At 42.8% G+C, this 21683-nt stretch overlaps 2 protein-coding genes across 3 annotated transcripts in view; both read left to right on the top strand.

Moving 5' to 3' along the window:
- LOC110507349 (AP-2 complex subunit mu-B) overlaps positions 1-7898 on the top strand; it is a 35092-nt gene extending 27194 nt beyond the window's left edge. Inside the window, exons 9-14 of the mRNA XM_021587281.3 lie at positions 1110-1124; positions 1989-2120; positions 2234-2369; positions 2611-2708; positions 5051-5162; positions 5542-7898. Of these exons, the coding sequence (XP_021442956.1) occupies positions 1110-1124; positions 1989-2120; positions 2234-2369; positions 2611-2708; positions 5051-5162; positions 5542-5676 (628 nt within the window). The 3' untranslated portion in view covers positions 5677-7898. The remainder of the gene's footprint in view (positions 1-1109; positions 1125-1988; positions 2121-2233; positions 2370-2610; positions 2709-5050; positions 5163-5541) is intronic.
- Positions 7899-14914: 7016 nt separating this feature from the next.
- LOC110507348 (matrix metalloproteinase-23) overlaps positions 14915-21683 on the top strand; it is a 29221-nt gene continuing 22452 nt past the window's right edge. Inside the window, exons 1-3 of one of the 2 annotated variants that reach the window (XM_021587280.3) lie at positions 14915-15282; positions 15401-15556; positions 20205-20341. In XM_021587280.3, the coding sequence (XP_021442955.1) occupies positions 15407-15556; positions 20205-20341 (287 nt within the window). In that variant the 5' untranslated portion in view covers positions 14915-15282; positions 15401-15406. Of the gene's footprint in view, positions 15557-20204; positions 20342-21683 lie in introns of both variants that reach the window. The other variant, XM_021587279.3, reaches the window with a different exon arrangement.

Genomic DNA, 21683 nt, shown 5'->3' with positions numbered 1-21683 from the left:
TACCATCATTGCCACCTAATCATCCCCAGTTTCCAATTGGCTCATTAATCCCCCCCCCCCCCCCCCCTCCCTGTAACTATTCTCCAGGTCGTTGCTGTAAGTGATGTGTTCTCAGTCAATTATTTTTTGCAGATGTCACTGTCCGAGAGTATCAAACAAGATATCACAACAAAAACAGTGGCCCAAAAATATAGATAAAAAAGTAGATTAGAATATAGATTAGAATAATCTGTAGAATAGATATAGAAAGGCACTTGATCTGATTCAATTAAGCTGTGCACAGCGCTTGTATTTCCAAGGGGGCAGAGGTGCTTAATGAGGTTTCACACCACCGGTCCATAGAACTCTCACCCCAGTAAGCTGTTGAATTCACCAATAGGAAATATCCTAAACTCTAGAGCAAGCTGACTGAAGGCCCTTTGCTGGTGCCTGCAGCTATACCGTGGATTAAGCTAGCCTGAGTGCCAGTCTGTTTGTGCCGTCATGCCAACTCTGGCACTCATTGTCATGCCAAACAATGTTTGGCTTGCCAATGACATCAATGGAGTTGGCAAAAACAGCAGATCTGGGACCAGGCTAGAATTAAGCTCCTGTACTGTACATTTGGTTTTAAAATATTTTTGTTTATGCTCATTGAATGTTTTGTAAAGCCTTGAACATCTTGATTTGTTTAAGTACCCATAATGATCAAAGCAAAATGGGTCACTGACACTGTCAAATACTGGATTGCTGCTGAAAAGACTGAGATAAAACTGTAAAATGGAAAACCTTAAATCATTCTCTAAAGGGTTTTCACATGCCGTTCTTCTTGTCCAAACACTGATTGGGAGGTGAACACATTGCCTGTGTTCCACATGGCACCCTATTCCCTATAAAGTGCACTACTTTTGACCAGATGACTCCGTTTTCCGCAGCCATCGTAACCAAGTCATCATGCTGCAACTACATCACATGACTTGTTACTTTGTTCATCATTTTCCATCACCCTCTTTTTTATGACCTTTTTCTTTCCTGGCATTATGTTTATAGTGCTAAGATGTCAAGCTGTGTTTTTTTCCCCTTCTTGATTCGTGCTGTGATTTTCTCCCTCTCTCTGTGCTGGACCTCAGTGATTTGGGAGGCAGGTAGTGTACATCATTCACTCTCCATCCTCAGTCTGCCTCTGTGTGTGTCTGTCTTGTCTGTCCATCGTTTTGTCTACACAGGGATGCGTTCAGTACAGAGCAATGTTATGTGTCTGATTTTCTGACTGGTAGATCTGAACATGTAGTGTTCATAATCAATCAATCTAATTTTGCATCCTTCTGAACGCAACGTGACATGCAAGTCAGACTGACCAGGCAATTAGTGTTGTGGTGTCTGGCTGGTACACCTCTACTGCTTTGTCTATCCGTTGTGTGTGTGTGTGGATTTCAGTATGTTGGAGCTCAGAGTGCATCAGCTCTTCATTGAAATTCATACTCTTCGTAAATGTATGTTAATCGTTAATCTCACTGTCATCTAATGTCTGTGTATTATGATTAGGATCGGTTTCCCCTCCTTCAGTGTGTGTGTCTATGTGTGGCTCTCTTGTCCCCTCTAAACACCTGTCTCCCTCTCTCCCCTTTATCTCTCTCTCTCTCTCTCTCGCTCTCTCTCTCTCTCTCTCTCTCTCTATTTCTCCTTTATCTCTCTCTCTCTCTCTCTCTTTTTCACTCTATTTCTCCTTTATCTCTCTCTCTCTCTATTTCTCCTTTATCTCCCTCTCTCTCTATTTCTATTTCTCCTTTATCTCCCTCTCTCTCTCCTTTATCTCCCTCTCTCTCTTTCTCTCTCTCCTTTATCTCACTCTCTCTTCTCTCCCTCCCTCTCTTCTTTATCTCCCTCTCTCCTTCATCGCCCTCTCTCGCTCCCTCCCTCTCTCCCTCCTTTATCTCCCTCCCTCTCTCCTTTATCTCCCTCTCTCGCTCCATCCCTTTCTCCCTCTCTCCTTTATCTCCCTCTCTTAGTGGCGGTGGTGGCGGTAAGCAATCCATAGCCATTGACGACTGTACATTCCACCAGTGTGTGCGTCTCAGCAAGTTTGACGCTGAGCGCAGCATCAGCTTCATTCCTCCGGACGGAGAATGTGAACTCATGAGGTAACGAGCTTGTGTGATACAGACACACAAACACACGCACACACACACACATTCACACACAGGCTATGTCTTTATGTGTCTGTTTTGTGTGTGTGTTTGCCACTTCTCCACAGGTACCGCACCACCAAGGACATCATCCTACCCTTCCGTGTCATCCCCCTTGTCAGGGAGGTGGGCCGCACCAAGCTTGAAGTCAAGGTGGTCATTAAGTCCAACTTCAAGCCCTCGCTTCTGGCTCAGAAGATTGAGGTATGGCTACAGAGGGATATAGGGGTACCAAGTGAGCATAAAGCTTTGGACACAGTACCTGACCAGGTCGTGGTCATCACGGTCAGGTAAAAGTCCTGAAATTACACACTTTTGTAGTAGTGCTCAACATAGCCATTTCGGAAGCACCCTTGGTCTTACCCATAAACTAATGAATGAGTGTTTGTAGATGGGGAATGGATCCACTGAGCTGAATGTCTTTTTCCATGTTCTTACTACCCAGGTGCGCATCCCCACCCCTCTCAACACCAGCGGGGTCCAGGTGATCTGCATGAAGGGCAAGGCCAAGTACAAGGCCAGCGAGAACGCCATCGTCTGGAAGTAAGTTTTCCTCACTGTCGTTCTCAGGTTATCCGTACCAGGGCCCTGTTTATTAGGGCTCACATTGGAAAACATTACGCAACCTGGGGGAAAACATGGAAAATAAGTGGTTCTTATTGGACAAGTCCAGGTAGTCCCTCCCTGTTTCAGTCAATTTTTACTGTTTTGTACCTGATGAACTCCACACAGGTTAGGCACCAGCCTGAGAAACGCTTCACAGTCGCCTATAAACTACGGACCAAAAAAAGTTGTTAATTGCGCCACTGGTTAATTGGGGACTTTATTCAGTTAAACAAGTCCTATATCGACATAACCTGTAAGGCCGCTCAGCAAGGAAGAAGCCACTGCTCCAAAACCGCCATAAAAAAAGCCAGCATACGGTTTGCAACTTTTTGGAGAAATGTCCTCTGGTCTGATGAAACAAAAATAGAACTGTTAGGCCATAATGACCATCATTATGTTTGGAGGAGAAATGGGGAAGCTTGCAAGCCGAAGATCACCATCCCAACCGTGAAGCACGGGGATGGCAGCATCATGTTGTGGGGGTGCTTTGCTGCGGGAGGGACTGGTGCACTTCACAAAATAGATGGCTTCATGAGGAAAGAAATTTATGTGGATATATTGAAGCAACATCTCAAGACATCAGTCAGGAAGTTAAAGCTTGGTCACAAATGGGTCTTCCAAATGGACAATGACCCCAAGCATACTTCCAATGTTGTGGCAAAATGGCTTAACCTCTCTGGGATATTCAGGACGGTAGCGTCCCACCCCGCCAACAGCCAGTGAAAGTGCAGGGCGCCAAATTCAAAACAACAAAAATCTCATAATTAAAATTCATCAAGCAAACAATTATTTCACACCGTTTTATTTTTCAAAAAGGCTTTACAGCAAAAGCACCACAAACGATTGTTAGGTCACCACCAAGTCACAGAAAAACACTGCCATTTTCCAGCCAAAGAGAGGAGTCACAAAAAGCAGGAATATAGATTAAATTGATCACTAACCTTTGATGATCTTCATCAGATGACACTCATAGGACTTCATGTTACACAATACATGTATGTTTTGTTCGATAAAGTGCATATTTATATCCCAAAATCTCATTTTACATTGGCGTGTTATGTTCAGTAGTTCCAAAACATGCAGTGATTTTGCAGAGAGCCACATCAATTTACAGAAATACTCATAATAAACATTGATAAAAGATACAACTATTATACATGGAACTTTAGATAAACTTCTCCTTAATGCAACTGCTGTGTCAGATTTTTAAAAAAACTTTACGGAAAAAGCATACCATGCAATAATCTGAGTACGGCGCTCAGAGACCAAAACAGCCAAAGAGAGTCAACATTAGTCAGAAATAGCATTATAAATATTACCTTACCTTTGATGATCTTCATCATAACTCCCAGGAATCCCAGTTCTACAATAAATGTTTGATTTGTTCGATAAAGTTCATAATTTATGTCCAAATACCTCCTTGTTTTTTTAAGAGAGAGAGAGAATGAGTAGGAATGGGAGGTGCATCTTGTGTTGATAGCAAGCCCTAATCCTGATGGAGAGGTGTGTGTGTGTGTGAATCTGTGAGTGGATTATGAGAGAGCTGTTTGTTCAGGAAAATAAACAGAATTGAGCACTTTAGATGTTTCTAATTGTTTTAGTATTATGTATTCTGCTTAAAATCGTCCTAAAACTGAGCACATATTACTTTTATTGCTTTATATGAAATTAACGTGAAAAGAAAACATCTCAAAATGTATTGCAGATTTTCAGAAAAGCTGCAGCAAAACAAGCATTTTTGGCCACGGGAATCACAATTTTTCTTCACAAAATCCTGGATCCATAAGATGGACACCAAATAGGGCTATCTTCTGTTAACCACCCCTACCTTGTCACAACACAACTGATTGGCTCAAACGCATTAAGAAGGAAAGAAATTCCACAAATAACTTTCAACAAGGCACAACTGTTAATTGAAATGCATTCCAGGTGACTACTTCATGAAGCTGGTTGAAAGAATGCCAAAAGTGTGCAAATCTGTCTTCAAGGCAAAGGGTGGCTACGTTGAAGAATCTCAAATATAAAATATATTTTGATTGGTTTAACACTTTTTTAGTTACTAAATGATTCCATGTGTATTATTTCATCGTTTTGATGTCTTCACTATTATTCTACAATTTAGAAAATAGTACAAAATTAAACAAAACCCTTGAATGAGGGTTTGATATCCGGATATTCGATTAACCGTGCTCATCCCTAGTGTGTGTGCGCGTGTGCGCACACGTCTGTGTTTGTGCTGTGGAATGGTCTTAACTGTGTGTGGCTATGCGTGTCTGCAGGATCAAACGTATGGCAGGGATGAAGGAGTCTCAAATCAGTGCTGAGATTGAGCTGCTGCCCACCAACGACAAGAAGAAGTGGGCGCGCCCTCCCATCTCTATGAACTTTGAGGTGATTAGGTCTTTTATTTCCTCTATCTCTACTGTAGCTGGGCTCCAGATCAGTTTGTGCTGTATTACCAACTATTACCAACTTCAATGGTTGAATGACCCAGGTGTGATAATGTTTCTGGCCTGTCAAATGGGCCCCCCAGTGGCACAGCGGTCTCAGGCACTGCATCTTCATGCTAGAGGCGTCACTACAGACGCCCTGGTTTGAATCCAGGCTGTATCACAACGAGCTGTGTTTGGTGCCATAGGGTGGCGCACAATTGGCCCAGTGTTGGCCGGTGTAGGCCGTCATTATGAAATAAGATTTTGTGCTTAACTGACTTACTTAGTTAAATAAACTCTCTCCCAGGTGTAATTATGGTTCTGTTATGGTCTCCCAGGTGCCATTTGCTCCGTCCGGACTCAAGGTGCGCTACCTGAAGGTGTTCGAGCCCAAGCTGAACTACAGTGACCACGACGTCATCAAATGGGTGCGCTATATCGGCCGCAGCGGCATTTACGAGACACGCTGCTAACCGCCACCTCACAATCGGGTGGAAAGAGGGACGCAACAGGGAAGAGGCTGGACCAAGGGAGGGAGCGAAAGATGACAACATGGGGTCGTTTCTTTCAGTCTTTTTTTCCTGACAAACGAAAAAAAATCTATATATTGAAAATTATTATATTACTAAACGCATATATGTATAAATAATGCAAACATCCTGTGAAGTACAAAAAATACCATCTGCATCTAAAGGCTCTTTTCCCCTTTTTAATCTAAACAAAAAATCCATTCCACCCCCATGATATGTTGTTTACTATTCCTGTACAACCCATCTATTCCCCATGGCACTGAATTAGTGGACAACTATACCCCTTGCCCATAACCACAGATCTAGAATAAGATCACGCACCATACCCTCAATCCTAATGTATTAGGAGGATAAAAAAAAGTATCTGACCATGTATCATTGGCTTAGGAGTAACTGCTACCCTCCCTCTCTTGATGCTGGCATAGGAGTGTGTGTGTCGCTCTTCTGTTCTCCTGTAGCAACTAACGTCTCTTGTCCCACCTCTCTCTCCCCAGCCCTGCCCCTGTATCTATATCTAACCGGTGGAGTCACTCTTTAGCCTAGTGTGTAGTTTTCAGCCGTATGTGGTGTAGATGCATCCGTTAAGTGTCATGCCGTTTTCAGTACATTTGATACGTTTAGTTATTTTAACACCCGGCCTTCCCCGAGTATTTTAGTCATGAATCGTCTTGTGTTTTTGTATTTAGTGCTTTGTCGTGCTTCTCTAAAGCTCTCTGGCCACCATTCCATCGCGCTGTCTCGCGGTCTTATCCCACACCCTTAGTCCTCCTCTACTATTTCCAATAGCTGGGGGTGTCATTGTTATTATGATTCCTCCTGACGCAGGTATCATTTTGCTGTACTTCCTGTCGTTTTCTGTCTTAAGTGCTGCAGAGATTCCTTCTGTGTGACCAAAATTGTCAGTTTTAGGAACAACAACAAAAATGTAGCGATGACAATAGACGGGACACATCAGTCTATGAATATAAATATATATAAACACATCTCTATATTGTATGAATGGTAAAAATGTGCTATCGAGCAGAGCCAGTTGTTACGGTCTCAATGGTCTGCTGTTAGGGATGGTGTTTGTGTAGGAGACGCAGTTGAGCAGATCTGTGTGTGTGTGTGTGCGTGTGTGCGCGAGTGCATTGCTATTCTTCCCCAGGACCACGATCTGCTGAACATGTCTCGGGAGTCTGAAATTCTGGCTGTAAATTCCCAGTTCTGATCCCGACTGGAATGCTGACCCTTCCATACGCTTTACATTAGCATGGGTGTATTTCTTGACCAGTTAAAGGGATAGTTCAACAAATTACAATGGCATTGGTTTCCTTACCCTGTAAGCAGTCTATGGACAAGGTACGACAACAACATGCTTTGGTTTAGTTTCCCTGTCACTGTTATCACATGCTAATGTTTTATCATTTGTGGCACAAATCCCATTCATGTCATGGGACCGATATTAGCATTTGTTGCTCATCATGTTCAAATCAATTTGTGATCCATTTGGACATGATGCATGAAAAACGATAATATTGGTCCCATGACTTCAATGGGATTTGTGCCACAAATGCTAAAATGTTTGCATGTGGAAACGGTGCCAAGGAAACTAAACCAAAGCATGGCTTGCTGTCATACCTTGTCCAAAGACTGCTTACAGGGTAAGGAAACTCATTTGTAACTTGGGTGAACTATTCCTTTAACCTTCAAAAACCCCCTTATATTCCATGTGCACTGATTTCCCCCACTCATATAAAAAAAAAAATTGTTTACAACTTAATTTTGAAATCAGTTTAATGAAGGGATTTGGATATGGAACAATGGTGTGTGTTACCAGAGAGCGAGAAATGGGTTGCGTCCCAAATAGTACATTACTTTTAAGGTGCCATTTGGGACAGAGCTTCTGCTAACTTCTGAAAAACTCTATCTCTTTGGCTGGCTGTAATTGCACACTATTCCCAAAATCCTATGGGCCCTGGCCAAAAGTAGTGCACTATATAGGCAATAGGTTGCCAATTGAGACCTAGTCTCCCTCTCTGGTCAATGCCCACTATGTCATGCCACACCCTGAGGGATGGGTAGGGAGAGTCCTGGGGGCTTGACCCTCTGCTTCAATGTTTCCATGGGATCCATTTGGTAACTATGTGACTGTCAAGGTAATCCCAATAAAAAGGTGTAACCAATGGAATTCTGTCTATCAACTTATTTCTGCAGCAGAAGTTCAGTTTCTGTCTTGCAGTTACAGTGCTTTCAGAAAGTATTTGCACACTTCGACCTTTTCCACATTTTGTTGTGTTACAGCCTGAATTTAAAATGGAATAAAATTAGATATTTTGTCACTGGCCTACATACAATACCCAGTAATGTCAAAGTGTAACTCTTAAAAAAATAAAACATTTCAAATGAATTTATCAAAAGCTGAAAAATGTTGAGTCAAGTATTCAAACCCATTTGTTATGGCAAGCATAAATACATTTAGGAGTAAAAATGTGCTCAACAAGTCACAAGTTGCATGGACTCACTCCATGCAATAATAGTGTTTAACGTAATTGTAATGACTACCTCATCTCTGTACCCCACACATACAATTATCTATAAGGTCCCTCAGTCACACAGATTCAAGCACAAAGACCAGGGAGGTTTTCAGACAATGAATATCCCTTTGAGCATGGTGAAGTTATTAATTAAACTTTTGATGATGTATCAATACACCCAGTCACTACAAAGATACAGGCGTCTTTCCCAACTCAGTTGCTGGAGAGGAAGGAAACCGCCCAGGGATTTCATCATGATGGCCAATAGTGACTTTAAAACAGTTGAAAGTTTAATGGCTGTGAGTAACACTGATAGTGATAAGTTTGAGGAATTTCCAATATAACACATCACTGAGTACCACTCTCCATATTTTCAAGCATAGTGGTGGCTGCATCATTTTATGGATATGCTTTTAATCATTTATTTTTTTAACCTTTATTTAACTAGGCAAGTCAGTTAAGAACAAATTCATATTTACAATGACAGCCTACACCGATCAAACCCAGACGACACTGGGCCAATTGTGCGCCACCCTATGGGACTCCAGATCACAGCCAGTTGTGATATAGCCCAGGATCAAACCAGGGTCTGTAGTGACACCTTTAGCACTGAGATGCAGTGCCTTAGACTGCTGCGCCACTCTGGAACCGAAATTCATTAAGGATTTGGGAGTTCTTCCGAATAAAAAATAAACGGAACGGAATGAAGCTAAACACAGGCAAAATCCTAGAGGAAAACCTGGCTCATTCTGCTTTCCACCAGACACTGGGAGATAAATTCCCCTTTCAGCAGGACAATAACCTAAAACAGAAGACCAAATCTATACTGGAGTCCCTTACCAAGAAGAGCATGAATGTTCCTGAGTGTGTCACGCCCTGACCTTATAGAGAGCCGTTTTATTTCTCTATTTGGTTAGGTCAGGGTGTGATGTGGGGTGGGAATTCTATGTTCTATTTTCTATGTTTTGTATTTCTTTGTTTTGGCCGTTATGGTTCTCAATCAGGGACAGCTGTCTATCGTTGTCTCTGATTGGGAACCATACTTAGGCAGCCCTTTTTCCCACCTGTGTTTGTGGGTAGTTAACTTTGTTTGAGGCATTGAGCCGTGTAAGCTTCACGGTAGTGGGCTCGTTTGTTGTTTTGGTGGCGTCATTTTTTAAAAGAAAATATACGCTCACCATGCTGCACCTTGGTCTTCCTCTTTCGACAGCTGTGACAGAGTGGCCGAGTTACAGTTTTGACTTAAATCAGCTTGATTTGACAAGACCTGAAAATGGTTGTATAGCAATGATCAACAACCAATTTGACAGAGTTTGAAGAATTTTGAAAGGAATAATGGGCAAATGTTGCACAACCCAGGTGTGGAAAGCTCTTAGAGACTTACCCAGAAAGACTCACAGCTGTAATTTTTTACAAACATTAGAATGTTTCTTCTACTTTGACACTTAGACTGTAAACTCTCCTTCCAGACTCCCATAAGCATCTCTAATCCAAAATTTAATCTAGAATCGGCTTCCTATTTCACAAAAAAGCATCCTTCACTCATGCTGCCAAACATACCCTTGTAAAACTGACCATCCTACTGATCCTCGACTTTGTCGATGTCATTTACAAAATAGCCTCCAACACTCTACTCAACAAATTGGATGCAGTCTATCACAGTGCCATCTGTTTTGTCACCAAAGCCCCATATACTACCCACCACTGCGACCTGTATGCTCTCGTTGGCTGGTCCTCACTTCATACTCGCCGCCAAACCCACTGGCTCCAGGTCATCTACAAGTCTCTGCTAGGTAAAGCACCAATTTATCTCAGCTCACTGGTCACCATAGCAGCACCCACCCGTAGCACGCGCTCCAGCAGGTATATCTCACTGGTCACCCCCAAAGTCAATTCTTCCTTTGGCCGCCTTTCCTTCCAGTTCTCTGTTGCCAATGACTGGAACGAACTGCAAAAATCACTGAAGTTGGAAACACTTATCTCCCTCACTAGCTTTAAGCACCAGCTGTCAGAGCAGCTCACAGATCACTGCGCCTGTACATAGTTAATCTGTAAATAGCCCATCCAACTACCTCATCCCCATACTGTATTTATTTATTTATCTTGCTCCTTTGCACCCTAGTATCTCAACTTGCACATTCATCTTCTGCACATCTACCATTCCAGTGTTTAATTGCTATATTGTAATTACTTATTTATTGCCTTACCTCCCTTATCCTACCTCAGTTGCACACACTGTATATAGACTTTTTCTACTGTATTATTGACTGTATGTTTGTTTATTCCATGTGTAACTCTGGATTGTTGTTTGTGTCGAACTGCTTTGCTTTATCTTGGCCAGGTCGCAGTTGTAAATGAGAACTTGTTCTCAACTAGCCTACCTGGTTAAATAAAGGTGAAATAAAAAATGTGAGTATTGTGTGAAGATTGTTGACAAAAAGATTACAAATCCATTTTAATCCCACTTTGTAACAACAAAATGTGGAAAAAGTCAGGGTAGCCTAGTGGTTAGAGCATTGGACTAGTAATGTGAAAAAAGTCAGGGTTACCTAGTGGTTAGAGCGTTGGTTGCAAGTTCAAACCCCCGAGCTGACAAGGTACAAATCTGTCGTTCTGCCCCTGAACAGGCAGTTAACCCACTGTTCCTAGGCCGTAATTGAAAATAAGAATTTGTTCTTAACTAACTTGCCTAGTTAAATAATGGTAAAAAAATAAATATTACCTCCTGAAGGCGCTGTATATTATTAATGTTTACACTAATAACTATATACAGTGCATTCGGAAAGTATTCAGATCCCTTGACTTTTTGTTACATTACAGCATTATTTTAAAATGGATGAAATCATTTCCCCCCTCTCATCAATCTAGACACAATACCCCATTAATGACAAAGAATAACTAGTTTTTAGAAATTTTTGCAAATATATTGAAATAAAAAAACTGAAATATCACATTTACATAAGTATTCAGACCCTTTACTCAGTACTTTGTTGAAGGACCTTTGGCAGCGATTATAGCCTTGAGGCTTCTTGGGTATGACTCTACAAGCTTGGCACACCTGTATTTGGGGAGTTTCTCCCATTCTTCTCTGCAGATCCTCTCAAGCTCTGTCAGGTTGGATGGGGAGCGTCTCTGCACGGCTATTTTCAGGTCTCTTCAGAGATGTTTGATCGGGCTCTGGCTGGGCCACTCAAGGACATTCAGAGACTTGTCCCAAAACCACTCCTGTGTTGTCTTAGCTGTGTGCTTAGGGTCGTTGTCCTGTTAGAAGGTAAACCTTCGCCCCAGTCTGAGATCCTGAGCGCACTGGAGCAGGTTTTCATCAAGGATTGCTCTGTACTTTGCTCCGTTCATCTTTCCCTTGATCTGGACTAGTCTCCCAGTCCCTGCCACTGAAAAACATCCCACAGCATGATGCTGCCACCGCCATGCTTTACCGTAGGGGTGGTGGCAGGTTTCCTCCAGGTGTGAAGCTTGGCATTCAGGGCACATAGTTCAATCTTGGTTTCATCAGAACAGATCATCTTGTTTCTCATGGTCTGAGAGTCCTTTAGGTACCTTTTGGCAAACTCCAAGTGGGCAGTCATGTGCCTTTTACTGAGGAGTAGCTTCCATCTGGCCACTCTATCATAAAGGCCTGATTGGTGGAGTGCTGCAGAGATGGTTGTCCTTCTGAAACGTTCTCCCATCTCCACAGAGGAACTCTGGAGCTCTGTCAGAGTGGCCATCAGGTTCTTGGTCACCTCCCTGACCAAGGCCCTTCTCCCCCAATTCCTCAGTTTGGCCGGGTGGCAAGCTCCAGGAAGAGTCTTGGTAGTTCCAAACTTCTTCCATTTAAGAATGATGGAGACCAACTGTGTTCTTGGGGACCTTAAATGTTGCAGAAATATTTTGGTACCCTTCCCCAGATATGTGCCTCGACACAATCCTGTCTCAGAGATCTATGGACAATTCCTACGACCTCATGACTTGGTTTTCGCTCTGACATGCACTGTCAACCATGGGATTATATATAGACAGGTGTGTGCCTTTTAAATCATGTCCAATCAATTGAATTTTCCACATGTGGACTCCAATCAAGTTGTAGAAACATCTCAAGGATGATCAATGGAAACAGGATGAACCTGAGTTGAATTTTGAGTCTCATTGCAAAGGGTCCTAATACTTATGTAAAGGTATTTCTGTTTTTTAGAAATTAGCAACAATTTTACAAAATCTGTTTTGCTTTGTCATTATGGGGTATTGTGTGTAGATTGTGTGTAGATTTTATTTAACCCATTTTAGAATAAGGCTGTAACGTAACAAAATGTTGAAAAAAATCAAGGGGTCTGAATACTTTCTGAATGCACTGTATAATAAGCCATCAAATGTGTATGAATTGTAATGCTTATATCTGATTTAGAAATGGGGGAGGGGGGGGGGGGCGACTCATTAGTACCCACTACTTATGAGTAGATAATTCATGCGCATTCATGAAAGTCAATGTGTTGGCAATTAGATTTTTCTGTCAAATTTAAAAGAAACATTTTCAATGTTTAAGTGTGATTGAGCGTTGTGTAGGCTAGCTCTAATAGTGGGTTACTGACTTTGAAGTTAAAGTAAAACAATGTGGGGATAAACTTTAAATAGGTTTTAAAGTGTCCGTAGGGAAACATTTGTTGAAGGTGACTGTTTAGAAAAGTTAGCTTGTGCAGTGTTGGTGTGGTTGGACAGATGAATAAAGAGATGCGTAATTAAATCCTCATCTTTCAGGGCCCCATAAAAGATCTCCTTTCCAGCTTTTATTTTCGACTCCCCCCATTTCCTCCTTCCTTCCCTATTTTCTCTCCACTCCTTCCCAGGGTGGGTGACATCGTCAGGTCAGCCCGCCCAGAGTTTCCCTAGTCACCTGGAGTGCAGCCAGACCCTGGGCATAGGGCCAAGTCCAGTGAGGGGCGGAAGTTATGAGACCGCCATTCAGGTGCCCTTTACTGAAAAATCTGTCTCTAGAAAGGATTTTTTTCTATATTTTTGGGAATGAACTAAAGTGGACGTCTTAGGCTACTCTCCTTATGTTTAGGTTTATTTGAACATCTTGGTGACACAGACAGACACATACAGAAAATGTGATGTCATACAATATATACACACAAGTAAAAAAAAGAATAATAATGTATGAGCTTATTCTGTAGATGTGTGTTAGAGTAGTAGTTTTACAGCATTTTAAAAAGTGTGATGGTCACTGACGGTTCTCACAGTATCCATCATCTCCGGGCGATTTTGCGATAGGCTACTCGTTAACTTTCTCAGTCAAAAAGTGATTAATTTATCCGAATTTATCAGTGGAAGGATGGGACAACAAAAGCATTGTCGTTGGGCCTGATCCATAAATATCATGCAACATAACCCACAAATTCTTGCTATATGTTCTTAAGAGTCACACGGGTCCTCTTCTATTGAAAACCACAGGCTGTCTCGGGGTCTTCCTAAGGTCAGCCCGAGTGATGGGGATAGGGGGAAACTGTGGTGGGGATAGGGGGAAACTGTGGACCACTTGGCCAGCCAGACCATGGGCAATGCCAAAAAGTTCAATTGACAAACATTTTACCTCATTCTGCACAATGGATTTTTTATGAGAGCACACTTCACATGCAGAATTGTATAACTTTTAGAGTTGCCAGCGTGGCCACTTTCTGGAGGTGAATGAAGGGATGTAGGCTAGAACAAACCCTTGATGCAGTGAGGCAAAGCCTAAAGCCTCTTCCTGAGCCACAGCATTGCAGACGGTGACACATTGCTGTAGCCTAACCAGGATGGGGCATACTGTGGGCTAGTCATGATAGACTACTAAACGCCTTCCTCTTCAATAGATGATCCATAATTAGCTGAGGAGCTATCACACCTAGATGGGGTTCAGAGAGAGTTGAGATAGGCTAAGATGTAGGCATGGATTTCTATAATTATTTTGAGTTAGTTCACTTTTTGACAGCTCCTCTGTTAGTCTTTTGAGTTGCCACTTGCTAATTGCCAGGAAGTGGATAATGGAGCCTGTTTGAACAGATGGATTGGAAAATGGGTCCATGCAAGCAAAGAAAAATGAGCGCATCTGGAAGGATGTTCTTTGCGGCAATATTGTCATGGTGCCCACCTTCCTTGCGCAGACAGTTGGGACTGCACGCCACATGAGTCAACAGGTGAAGAAACAGTCCGTGCAATTTGGAATCCTTGGGACGTCCATACCCCCTTGGGACGTCCCTATGGTTAGGGTTAGAGTTTATGGACGTCCCAAGGATCCCCGATAGTACTGACCGTGAAGAAACCCCTGGCTCTGTTGCTGTGTTTTTTGCGAGTTGCAGACTTGCCTGTGTCGATGTCAAGTTTTGGTGGCTAAATAACACTTACTAATAAATGTATGGGAAAAAGTTTCCTTATAAAAATGTGTCCTTAGCCTATAAACTATGAATGACTTTCATAATTTGTATTCTAAACCATGGCGGATTGAGGCCTCAACCGATGAGAGATACTTTTACATTCCACGAGTGGTTATTTAAGTAAGAGTTTGCCCAAAAATAGTTTGAAGACTTGAAGGCAACATTTTACCCTCTATTCGTCTGGTTGAGAACTGTGTGTAGTTTGAGAGCACTTGAGAGAATGGGAGAGCAGAGGCTGAGACAAATTGTTGTTTTAGAACTGGGCGGCGCTCTCACTCTATCCCACCAACTCGACTGACGTGCCCGAACTTGTACGACCGACACCTGATCCGTTCGGTCGCTGCATAGACCAGGCAGGGAAGTATCAAAGTTACCCAATAAACATACAAATGCGACGCAATTAACCAAGGACTCGGTTGAAAAGTAAGAGTTTACAATTATATCAAAGGAGAATAGCGCGGAATGCTGAGAATGACACGAGTTTGATGGGACATGAGTATTTGGAGCTCCATGCCCAAATGGCAAATTCTCCGCAGAGCTGTTCAAATGTGGTTTTCACGTTGTGATACGCACCGCGTTCTGGTTCAGAACTCATGCTTTCTGCATGAAAACACCTGAATAAGGTAGCCTATCCAAGATGATCAACCTCTTTTATACCAATCCTTGCATTTAGCAGAATCATGTGCTCTCGACATTGAGTGTAGGTTACCATTGACTGTCAACTGTAAAACACGACTACAGGTTACAATGGAGCACAGGAAGCAGAAGTTGAGTTCGGCCAAGGGCATCGTCCCAGTGTTTGAGATGCGCGGAACTCGTCGGATACTTTTTCTACTAGTGCTGATGTTGGTAGGTTTGGATGGGTTCGGCGGACTCCCTACGTGTAGAAGGAAAACGGTAAGTGGACGGCTGCACACGGACATTCTAAAAGTAATATTTAGACTGTTTGCCTGTGCGAGCAACTCAACAAACCCAGTATTGTCATTAATTTATTGTGTTTTGTTATCGTTTTTTTTACAGACTGAAAAAACAAGTGTTTTAAGTAAGCTACACTGACAGTCACATTTTTCTGGTTTGATCCTAATGTATTTTTGTGTATGTTTATTTTTTGATCAGTGTTACAATAGCCTAGAATAGGAAAATAAATGGGGAGAAAGAAGAAAAGAAAGGAAGGAGTGGTTTAGGTGGTGAGGGGAGGGGAGGGGGGCGCTGGAGGAGAAGCTTCAGCTCACATGTGGGTGACAGATATTTTAGCACAGAGAGATGGATAGATGGAGAGGGGCTGTCAGGTGACGAGAGCAGATGAGGAGGGTTTTACATCTGTCTCGGGTTAAGTTGTGATTTCTGTTCCCTTTTGCACTGGTGCCACGTGTCTTTTTTTACATTTTCTTCCTAGAGGCCAGACATGCTCCCTTTTGCCAGGAAGCCTGAAAAATGCTTAACTTGACTTTAAGTTATTCCTTTTAACTCATAGTGGAAGAAATGTGGAGAAATAGAATGAACAACTCCAATTACTATTTTGTGTTTGGGTGGTAGTTGAAATCTTCCCCCATTTACTGATTCAAAAAAATGTCATAATTTAAGTGATTTTTGCATGTAAACCTTGCCAGCAAAGCCACTACACAACACACACAACACTAAACAATACATTCATTGCACTATAACGGTGACAAACGGTGCCCGCAAACTGTTAGGGTCTACATAAAGCTGTCCCTACAGCAGAGCGTTCTTTTCAGCACCATGGAGTGAATCCTAACCACTGCTCCACCTGGCTATCAGCGGAGCCTTGTCTGGCAGCGAAACAGTTCATTCAGCCTCATTTACTGCATAAAAAAACAACATATCTGATATTGCTGACATGCTTAAACAAATATGGTTTCTACTGACAATTGAGATGTACAAACTATGGCATAAGGGGATGACGGGCAGATAATAGGCAATCCGTAATTTCTATTACGACATTAATGAGCGAGCTAGGACGGACGTAGTCAATATAACTATAATAATATATATATATGAACATATATGTTCAGCGACAGAATTCAGAACATGGCCCGTTCTTACAGTATTCTCTCTGTACACCAAGTCAGAACCGTAGGATAAATAAAGGGGGCATATAAGCAGACAATGAAAGCTCTTATAATATTCAATGATTTACATTTATCTAAAACAGTCTACAGGCTACATGTTCACCACCAAGTCAGAACAGTAGGCTAAGTTATGAGGGGGAAAGGGAAATTATTAGGGTGAGGCACATGGGCTACTATGAGCTTACTACACAACATACACTTAGTATTACGTTCTTAGCTACAGTATACATATCTCCCTGGCATATTACATCATTTATGCAGCAGCATACAATACATTTTTGGACTCAAATTGTTGTGCTGTGCTCACTTGAACAGGAAGGTGGCTCTGCAGTCCTTGTGGGCAAATTTTGTCATCAAACTATGTCATCAAAGTCTGGCATTCTCTGGATTTATGATGGTTTTAAGACAACTGGGAACCCTTAAAAAAACAAAGTCGAATCATGACATCATTGATCTTCAGATCAGAGCTCTAGAAAGAGCACCGAGTTCCAGACATGGAATTCCGAGTTGGATGACCATTCAAAACGTATTTTCCTAGTCGGAGCAAGATTTCCCAGATCCGAGTTTCCAGTTGTTTTGAATGGGGCAGAAGTAATGTCGGAAAGTATTCAGACCCCTTTACTTTTTACACATTTTGTTACCTTACAGTCGTATTCTAAAAATGATTAAATTAATATTTTTCATGGCCTCCCGAGTGGCGCAGCAGTCTAAGGCACTGTATCGCAGTGCTAGCTGCGTCACTACAGATCCTGGTTCGATCCCAGGCTGTGATGCAGCTGGCCGTGACTGGGAGACCCATGAGGCGGCGCAAAATTGGCCCAGTGTTGTCTGGGTCAGGGGAGGGTTTGGCCGGCTGGGTTGTCCTTGTCCTATTGCACTCTAGCGACTGCTGTGGCAGGGCAGGCCAAGCGCAATGCACATTTACACGGTCGCCAGTGCAGCTGGCTTCCGGATTAAGTGAGCATGGTGTCAAGAAGCATGGACTCCGGCCGCAAAACCTGAACCTATAGGGGAGGGTCTGGGTGGGTGTCTGTCCGCGGTGGTGGCTCTGGTGCGGGACGTGGATCCCACTCCACCATAGTCCTTGTCCGCCTCTTAGCCCGCCTCCGTGGCCTCTTAAGAGCGGCGACCTAGCCGTATTTGCATAAGTATTGAGAGCGTTTTCTATGACACTAAATTGAGGTCATATGCATCCTGTTTCCATTGATCATCCTTGAGATGTTTCTACAACTTGATTGGAGTCCACCTATGGTAAATGATTCGAAAGGCGTTGAACATGATTTAAAAGGCCCTTCTCCCCTGATTGCTCAGTTTGGCCAGAAGGCAAGCTCCAGGAAGAGTCTTGGTGGTTCCAAACTTCTTTCATTTAAGAATGATGGAGGCCACTGTGTTCTTGGGGACCTTCAATGCTGCAGAAATGTTTTAGTACCCTTCCCTAGATCTGTGCCTCGACATAATCCTGTCTCGGAGCTCTGTGGACAATTGCTTCAATCCCATGGTTGACAGTGCATGCCAGAGCAAAAACCAAGCCATGAGGTCGAAGCAATTGTCCACAGAGCTCCGAGACAGGATTATGTCGAGGCACAGATCTAGGGAAGGGTACTAAAACATTTCTGCAGCATTGAAGGTCCCCAAGAACACAGTGGCCTCCATCATTCTTAAATGAAAGAAGTTTGGAACCACCAAGACTCTTCCTGGAGCTTGCCTTCTGGCCAAACTGAGCAATCAGGGGAGAAGGGCCTTGGTCAGGGAGGTGACCAAGAACCCAATGGTCACTCTGATAGAGCTCCAGAGTTCCTCTGTGGAGATGGGAGAACCTTCCAGAAGGACAACCATCTCTGCAGCACTCCACCAATCAGGCCTTTATGGTAGAGTGGCCAGACGGAAGCCACTCCTCATTAAAAGGCACATGACAGCCTGCTTGGAGTTTGCCAAAAGGCACCTAAAGACTTACAGATCATGAAAAACAAGACTCTCTGGTCGGATGAAACCAAGATTGGACTCTTTGGCCTGAATGCCAAGCATCACGTCTGGAAGAAACCTGGCACCTTCCCTACTGTGAAACATGGTGGTGGCAGTATCATGCTGTGGATGTTTTTCAGTGGCAGGGATTGAGAGACTAGTCAGGATCGAGGGAAAGATGAACGGAGCAAAGTACAGAGCGATCCTTGATGAAAACCTACTCCAGAGCACACAGGACCTCAGACTGGGGCAAATGTTCACCTTCCAACAGGACAATGACCCTAAGCACACAGCTAAGACAATGCAGGAGTGGCTTTGGGACAAGTCTCTGAATGTCCTTGAGTGGCCCAGCCAGGGCCCGGACTTGAACCCGATCTAACATCTCTGGAGAGACATGAAAATAGCTGTGCAGCAATGCTCCCCATCCAACCTGACAGAGCTTGAGAGGATCTACAGAGAATAATGGGAGAAACTCCCCAAATACAGGTGTGCCAAGCTTGTAGCTTCGAACCCAAGAAGCCTCAAGGCTGTAATCGCTGCCAAAGGTGCTTCAACAAAGTACCGAGAAAAGGGTCTGTATATGTATTATGTAAATGTCATATTTACATTTTTTTTAATACATTTGCTAAAATATCTTAAAACCTGTTTTTGCTTGGTCATGATGGGGTATTGTGTATAGATTGATGAGGGGGAAAAAACGAATTAATCCATTTTAGAATAAGGCTTTAACGTAACAAAATGTGAAAAAAGTCAAAGGGTCTGAATACTTTCCGAATGCACTGTATTTCAACCTTTTCTGGCCCATGGTGTTGAATGCTTATCTATTTAAACTTGGAAGAGAGACCTTTAAACCCAGACTTGCACCACACACCTTCTCCACTGAATAGCAGGCTAGTGCTTGCTTTGCAACACTTGCGGTTAGCCACTGATTCCTTCCAAACACTGATTTGAATTTGAGATTTTGATCTTGGTGTGTAATGTTCATGTCAAATTGCCAATGAGCACCGATACGTTTTATCTATAATGTCTCTTCATATGACAAGGATTGAAAGGGATTTGCCAGTAGATGATGACCGCTTCTCTAGCTTGCTAGCTAAGATTTTGAAAGTGTGATGTTGACATGTTCAGTCCAATCAAAGCTACGGTAGGTATAAAGTGATTTGATGTCATTTTATATGTGGCCAATGACCTTGAGCCTTCTTGGATGGGCACTTCTGATGTAACTCTATGGCAGGACCCATGGGGCTTGAATTTTCGAGCTCGCCCTGAATGGCGGGTTGCCACTGGTCCTGTCTTGTTTCACAGGCTACTGATCATTTGCTCTTTGTCTCAGGCGCTATACCATTCTCTCTACTGCAACATACTGACTGTGCAAAGCTTCTCTCTCACTCTCTCTCCTACACACACACTGTTTTCACCTCTCCATGGTCATGTCATGCTCCTCTTGTCACCTCTAATGATCTCTCTCTCTCTCCCCGCTCCATCTCTCTCAGGAAGCTGGTGAGCGGTCTGTGGAGTCCCTGAGCTCTGTGAAGCATCATCCCGTGACGGCGGCGGCATTGAGCCGCTCCAAACGCTACGCCATCAACCCACTGGGACACAAGTGGAAGCATTTCAACCTCACCTACAAGTGAGACCCTGAATACCAAGTCAGACCCCTGTCCCTACCCCCTAGGCACTTTTGAAGATCTGAGAGGATTAGTGATGCAGTGCCTTCAGAAAGTATTCAATCCCAATGTTCCTTCAAAAGGGACACTGAGCAAATTTCAGGTCTGCTGACCGCAAACTTGAAGGTGGTAAAAAATTCTGTGCAACTTCCAGCGTGCGTTTACTGTGAACAATAAGGCTGTACAGTTTCAGACAGTGGTCAAGTAGGCTGCTGTGGTTATTTGATCATAATGTAGACCTACCAACACAATGTTATTGTTTGATTCAAAATAAAATGTTTTATTATTCCCATACCATTATTATAGAGATTCAGACAAATTATGCTACCCTTAACTTATTCAAGCCTGTCTCGAAATACGACACTGCCCCTTTAATACAAAAAAAATCTTTACCAAACTCGCTTTTCAAAGATGTCTAGAAATGTTCACGTTTTGTGCTCCTGTAGAAAGCAATCACTCCCCTATTGCTGACTACAAATTATCTATAACTGGACTACTAACTCACTAACGAGCAAAGTTAATGAAAACATGTGCAAACGTGGCTCCATGCAGCTCTCTCTTTGATCTCAAAAAAAGCTCATCTACTCATGACCGCTTATGCTGTAAACACAGTCCAGTTCAAAGTGAATGGCACAAATCCATATACGGCAATGGTCTATTTGCATGTAAGCCTACCACAGCTCTGATTAGTACAGGCTGAATTGTACTCTGATGCGTTCTGCCTACAATGAAATCTCTTCAAATCAAATGTTATTGGTCACATACACATTGTTAGCAGGATATTGCAAGTGTAGCGAAATAATTGTGCTTTTAGTTCCGACAGTGCAGCAATATCTAACATGTAATCTAATTATTCCACAACAACTACCTAATACACACAAATCTAAGTAAAGGAATGGAATAAGAATATATACATATAAATATATGGATGAGCAATGACAGAGCGGCATAGGCAAGATGCAATATATGGTATAAAATACAGTATAGACATATGAGATGAGTAATGCAAGATACAGTTGAAGTCGGAAGTTTACATACACCTTAGCCAAATACATTTAAAATCAGTTTTTCACAATTCCTGACATTTAATCCCAGTAAAAATTCCTTGTCTTAGGTCAGTCAGTGTCCACCTCCGTGCTTCACGGTTGGAATGGTGTTCTTCGGCTTGCAAGCCTCCCCTCTAGGAGACAGAACACATCTCCCTCCTGAGCGGTATGCCGGCTTCGTGGTCCCATGGTGTTTATACTTGTGTACTATTGTTTGTACAGATGAACGTGGTACCTTCAGGCATTTGGAAAATGCTCC

This window comes from Oncorhynchus mykiss, chromosome 27, assembly GCF_057628025.1.
Source record: "Oncorhynchus mykiss isolate SJ-2025 chromosome 27, ASM5762802v1, whole genome shotgun sequence".
Taxonomy (NCBI): domain Eukaryota; kingdom Metazoa; phylum Chordata; class Actinopteri; order Salmoniformes; family Salmonidae; genus Oncorhynchus; species Oncorhynchus mykiss.
Note: the sequence above shows the minus strand (reverse complement) of the source record. Positions and strands in the feature narration are given on the sequence as shown.